Here is a 6,000-nt window from a genome sequence, read left to right as displayed (position 1 = left end):
TGGAATCATCACTCAAATAGGTGTGAATATCTCCATTGAGTATATCCAAAATTTCTTAATTTAATTTATGAGTATGCTCATTTTTTGGATAAAGAAATGCACATTTATATATTTTTTAATTTAATATATATTTTTTATTGATTTTTTTTACAGAGAGGAAGGGAGAGGGATAGAGAGTTAGAAACATCGATGAGAGAAACATCGATTAGCTGCCTCCTGCACACCCCCTACTGGGGATGTGCCCGCAATCCTGGCATGTGCCCTTTGATCGGAATCAAACCCGGGACCCTTCAGTCAGCAGGCCAACGCTCTATCCATTGAGCCAAACTGGTCAGGGCTATATTTTTAATATTACCTAGAGATACACTTTTTCCAAAGGTAGCTTCAATAATAGATCCATTACAAATCATTTCACGGGGGATTTCAATAATATCCATTCAGCCAAAACCGGTTTGGCTCAGTGGATAGAGTGTTGGACTGTGGACTGAAAGGTCCCAGGTTCGATTCCGGTCGAGGGCATGTACCTGGGTTGCGGGCACATCCCCAGTAGGAGATGTGCAGGAGGCAGCTGATCGATGTTTCTCTCTCATCGATGTTTCTATCTCTCTATCTCTCTCCCTTCCTCTCTGTAAAAAATCAATAAAATATATTAAAAAAAAACAATAAAAAAAAATCCATTCTGAGAGCTTTATATGCATCACGCATGCGCGAGTCAGCATTTATTTTTAAATTGCCAGTGTGCGTCGTATGTACTGGCCGGCCAGTCAGTCAGACGGTCAGCCAGGCAGTCGGTCAGTCATTAGCCTTTTATATATATAGATTATGTATAACAGGATATTGTAACAATTAAGTTATGAAATTTTTATTAAAACGTTTCTTACATACTGTTATATTGACTGGGCCGCAAAAATATTTGTTGTGGGCCACATGCAGCCCGCGGGCTGCAAGTTTGACATGCTTGCTGTACACCATTATTTCTGTAGTGACTCGGTGAACAGCAATAAGTCCTCTGTGGTTCCCACCTCCTGGTATTCATACCACTCCGCAGTCTCTTCTCACTCTGAGTAGGGCTGACCTGTCCCAATAGGATAAGGTAGAAATGACAGTGTGACTTTTGAGGCTAAGCGGTAAAGACGTTGTGGTTTCCATCTTGCTCCCGCCTACAGCACTCATCCTGGGGGAAACCAGCCATAGATAATAGGGACTCCAGGAGGCTGTGGGGAGAGGTCAGACCTAAGTCCCAGTCCTCTGTACTAGTTTCCTATTGCTGCTGTAACCAGTTACTACACACTTAGTGGCTTAAAATAACATGAACTTATTATTTTACAGCTTTACAGTTCAGGAGTCTGACAGGGGTCTCACTGGGCTAAAACCAAGATGTCAGCAGTTCCTTTCTGGAGCATTTAGGGGAGAATCCATTTCTTTGCCCGTTCCTGCCTCTAGCAGCCTCCCCTATTCCTTAGCTCATGACCCCATTCCTCCACCTTCAAAGCCAGCACATTGCATCCCACTGTGCCTTTCTTCAGTCGTCACACCTCCCTCTGCCTCTCTTGTTCTGCATCCCTTCTTCACTGTAAGGAACCCTTGTGATTACATTGGACCCACAGGATAATCCCTTTGTTTTAAAATCAGCATATTAGCCCTGGCCGGTTTGGCTCAGTGGATAGAGCGTCGGCCTGCGGACTGAAGGGCCCCAGGTTCGATTCCGATCGAGGGCATGTACCTTGGTTTCGGGCACATCCCCGGTAGCGGGTGTGCAGGAGGCAGTTGATGGATGTTTCTCATCGATGTTTCTGGCTCTCTGTCCCTCTCCCTTCCTCTCTGTAAAAAATCAATAAAATATGTTAAAAAAATAAAAAAATCAGCATATTAGTGACCTTAATTCCATCTTCCACCTTAGTTCCCATTTGCTATGTAACCTACACACTCACAGGTCCCAGGGATTAGGATTAGGACATGGATGTTTGTGTGGCTGTTGCTCTGCCAACCATGCTGTCTGGAAGGAGAGGAGCTGGCCTGAGAAGGAGCAGCCAGGAAAAGGAGGTGGGCCGGCAGGAGAGGGACATGTCACAAAAGCCAGAGGAAGAGAGAGTTCCCAGGAAGGGGTGCACTGCAGTGACTAACACTGTTGGGAGGTCAAGCCTGATAAGAATTAAAAAATATCCGTTGGAGTTGGTGTCCTGATGACACCAGCCATTCGTTGGGGTAGTTTTGGGGGGCAGGAGCTAGTTTATGGTGTCCTGGGCAGCAAGGTAGGAGTGAGTAAGTGTGAGACTAAGAGTGTAAAATCTTCCCAAATACTTGATTGTAAAAGAAAATTTGCTGCTGTTTCTAAAATAGGAAAGAGAAGCACATTTCGATGCAGATGAGAAGGAAGGAGAGGTATAGCAGCGATGGGTATAGATGCGGTATCTGTGAAGGGGAGAGTGCCGCTAGCCCACCGAAAGCCTCGAAAGGAGGGACTGTTGGATTGACCCAGGCTCAGAGTTAGCCAGGCGGGCGCCAGGATAGCCCAGAGGTTAGGTTACCATCAAGGGTGTGCTGAGATGGTAACTGGGAATTTAAGGAGAGAAAGAGAGACCGGCCGGCAGGGGGCGCTGGTGAGGCAGGGAGGGATTGCGGAGCAAACTAAGGCTATTGTTGTATTAATGGTATCTGAAATAATTTTAGGGAAAATGCTTGGTTCTTGATTGGATCGCACCACTCGCTGGATTTCCTGATCCGCTGGTCTCTAGGTCCTGGATGTCCCAATGCTTAGAACAGGGCTTGTCACAGAGTAACCGCTATATACCGTTAGCTGTAATTGATATACGTAAGTACCTGTTAAAACGCCGCAGACTCCATTTCCCTTGAGGCATTGCGGCCGCTGGGACTACAACTCCTAGAATGCCTGGCGGGCCGTCTAGTCCGTGAGGGCCTTTAATCGGGTTTTCCAGTCCCGGCATTCCTTGCCGTTTCCCTACCTCGCCAGCAAGCCTATCCGGTCCTAGGAAAACCCAGTTGGGTCCGGGAGTGCGAGAGCCAGCCCGCGCTCGCGTCGACAGGCGGGGAGGGTGTGGCCACCTCTTGCCCCGCCCCTGCTCCGTGGCTGATTCTTTCGACCGGCGCATCGGGCGGGACGCCGAGACATGGGCACTACGTGGGGCAGCCCCGGGTGGGTGCGGCTGGCGCTCTGCCTCGCGGGCTTAGTGCTCTCGCTCTACGCGCTGCACGTGAAGGCGGCGCGCGCCCGGGACCGGGACTACCGCGCCCTCTGCGACGTGGGCACCGCCATCAGCTGTTCGCGCGTCTTCTCCTCCAGGTGCGCGTGGGAGTGGAAGGCTTGGGGCACCGGGCTGTTCGTGGGAGCGGTGCGTGGGGACCAGGTGTGCATGGCGGCCAGGTTGCCAGGTGGTTCTGGAGCAGATGCATGGGGACCGGCTGCTCCAGGGGACACTGCCCAGCGAATCGGGTGTGTCCGAAAGGAATGAGGGGCCGGATTCGGGGGGAGGAGGGGGTGTGTGTGTGCAGATATTGCTGGGGACTATGGTTATTCTTGGGAGTAGCTCGTGGATCTGGATTCCAAGGAATAACGGTGACCAGGCAGGAGGGGGAGGTAATGTGTAGGGACCCATGCTGGTCATGAGGATGGCCGTGCCTGGGGATAAGGTGGCCAGGTCTGGCTATGCTTGAGGGCCTGGGGTCAGTGGGATGACCGAATACAGAGGAGGCAGTGGGCGGCCAGGGAGGTGGAGAGTTAGGGGTCCAGGCCAGAGAGATTCTACCCCGGATTCCCAGTCTCTGGTAACTGTAAAGCAAGGTCAACTGTTATTTCCCACCATGCCATCTTAGAATTATTGAGGTCTAGGATGAAAAGAGGGGCCTAAGGGGGAACCTTGGCCAGGCCTGGCCTGGGAATGGGGGAAGATAGGAGCAAACACATGGAGTCCTGACGTGGCAAAGGGAAGCTTCACCAGGAGGTCATCGACCCTTGGCCTCAAGCTGAGTAGGGAAATGGCGACATAGGGAAGGAGGACAGCCGGCTGGCTTCTATTTAAAAAGAAATATATACAATTTAAATAAATAAACAAATATATATATGTATATTATTATATATGTTATATAATATATATATATAATATATATATATTTAAATTCATTTCGGAGAGGAAGGGATGGAGACAGATATAGAAACATCAGTGATGAGAGAGAATCATGGGTCATCTGCCTCTTGGGGGTGAGCTCACAATCCGGGAAGTGCCCCGACCAGGAATCATAGGTCTAAGCTCAACCATTGAGCCACACCAGCCGGGTCAAGTGGCTTCTGGGAAATCGCCCCTCCAGGACAGGGCCCAGGGTTGACAACACTCCTCACCTGGGCCTTCCCCTCCACCAGGTGGGGCCAGGGCTTCGGGCTGGTGGAAGCAGTGCTGGGTCCAGACAGTGTCTTCAATCAGTCCAACAGCATATTCGGATGCATCTTCTACACACTGCAGCTGTTGTTAGGTAACTGGCCCGCCCCCCATGGCAGCCCTTCCTTTCCAGCCCCATTGCTTGCAACCTCGGGGCTCTTAGAGCTGACGGGGGTGGGAACTAATAGGAGCCTTTCAGTTGGTCTTGGAAGTGTCAGAGCCAGAAGGACCCTTAACCACTTCCGAGGGCACCAGTTTTGTTGGAAAGACTCGGGAGTTCTTTTCTGGGGGAATCTAAGGGTTGTTTGTCTTTCGTCTCATGTGGATGACGTTTCAGTAGGAAAATTCACTATTTGGGTCCCAGGGATCATTGCACGGAGAGGAAAACCAAGGCCTTGATGGGGCCTGTCAGACCCTCTGATGTTAGAGATTTCCCCAGCAGCCCCTGCTGCCTGGGTGGCACCAAAGTCGTGGCAGTTTCTAGAGGTGGCTTGTCCCTGAAGCCCATGTTTGACCCTTTTCTTCCTCGCAGGTTGCCTCCGGGGCCGCTGGGTGTCTGCCCTGCTGCTGCTGAGCTCCCTGGTGTCTCTCGCCGGCTCCGTCTACCTGGCCTGGATCCTGTTCTTTGTGCTCCATGATTTCTGCTTTGTTTGCATCACCACCTATGCCATCAACGTGGGCCTGATGGTGCTCAGCGTCCGGGAGGTCCAGAGACCGCAGGGCAAGGTCAAGGGGCACTGAGCCCTCACTGACCTCTTTGCTCTGCTTTGGTGTGTCAGCTTTGCCAAAGGGGAGCACGCCTGGGTCCTAGAGGAGTGTACAGCCCACCTCCACCATACTCCCCATGCAGGACAATGGACCAAATGTGCCACACTCTTTCCTCCACCTGGTGCCTCTGGCTCTGTCCCCAAGGATTGATTTCCAAAGCTCCTGCCTTTGCCCCAGGAGGGAAGGTTCTGAGCAATAAAATTTCTTAAATTGGTTAAGTCTGAGCCACCTGTCTGCCACGGGCCCTAACTCTTGCCTCCTCTGGGACTGGAAGGATGGGAGTTGGAGGGAGAGTGGGGGTTCTGCTTGGGAAGGGTGGTTAGTTCCTTCTCCACAGCCTTCATGTGGAGTCAGCAAGACCGGGGCGCCCCCAGCCGCAGGAAACAGGCTGGCAGCCCGCTGCTGCCCACGGGTGCCCGGCCTCCTCTCCTGTGAGGGCCACGCACGCACTTGTAAGAACAAGCTGCCCTCTGGTTCTGTGCATGTCTGCTGGGAAGTTCTTATAGTGTAACCTTAACCCTTCTGGCTGCCTTATCGACCACCCCAAGACAGTCTTGGCAGCTCTGAAGGGCCAGGGACAGGTTGTGTTTTTGATTTGTTTTTCCTAATATGTACTGAGCACTTACCTGCATGCCAAGCACTGTTTAAGACCATGACATGTGTCAACTCATTTAATCCTTCTGGCAATTTCTATGAGGTAGGTACTATTATTATCCCTGTCTTGATGAGGAAACTGAGGCACAGAGAAGCTAGGTAATTTGCCTAAGATCACACAGCTAGTGTCTGGAAGGGGGTTAGGAAGCCCTCGGGGTTTTAACCCACCAGGGGCATCTGGCTGCAG

The 6,000-nt window shown here is 51.1% G+C and overlaps 1 protein-coding gene across 2 annotated transcripts; it reads left to right on the top strand.

The window, feature by feature from the left end:
- The first annotated feature begins 2,981 nt into the window (after positions 1-2,981).
- On the top strand, positions 2,982-5,377 carry VKORC1 (vitamin K epoxide reductase complex subunit 1). 2 transcript variants are annotated; one of them, XM_036309017.1, is made up of 3 exons: positions 2,982-3,301; positions 4,376-4,485; positions 4,924-5,377. In XM_036309017.1, exons 1-3 carry the CDS (start codon positions 3,129-3,131, stop codon positions 5,130-5,132), a joined length of 492 nt encoding a protein of 163 aa, XP_036164910.1. In that variant the 5' UTR covers positions 2,982-3,128; the 3' UTR covers positions 5,133-5,377. The 2 variants fall into 2 exon arrangements, with proteins under 2 accessions (XP_036164910.1, XP_036164911.1); XM_036309018.1 differs by lacking the exon at positions 4,376-4,485.
- The last annotated feature ends 623 nt before the right edge of the window (positions 5,378-6,000 follow it).

The sequence above is a fragment of the Myotis myotis genome, unplaced genomic scaffold, assembly GCF_014108235.1.
Source record: "Myotis myotis isolate mMyoMyo1 unplaced genomic scaffold, mMyoMyo1.p scaffold_m19_p_5, whole genome shotgun sequence".
Taxonomy (NCBI): domain Eukaryota; kingdom Metazoa; phylum Chordata; class Mammalia; order Chiroptera; family Vespertilionidae; genus Myotis; species Myotis myotis.
This window is presented reverse-complemented; position numbering and strand designations above follow the sequence as displayed.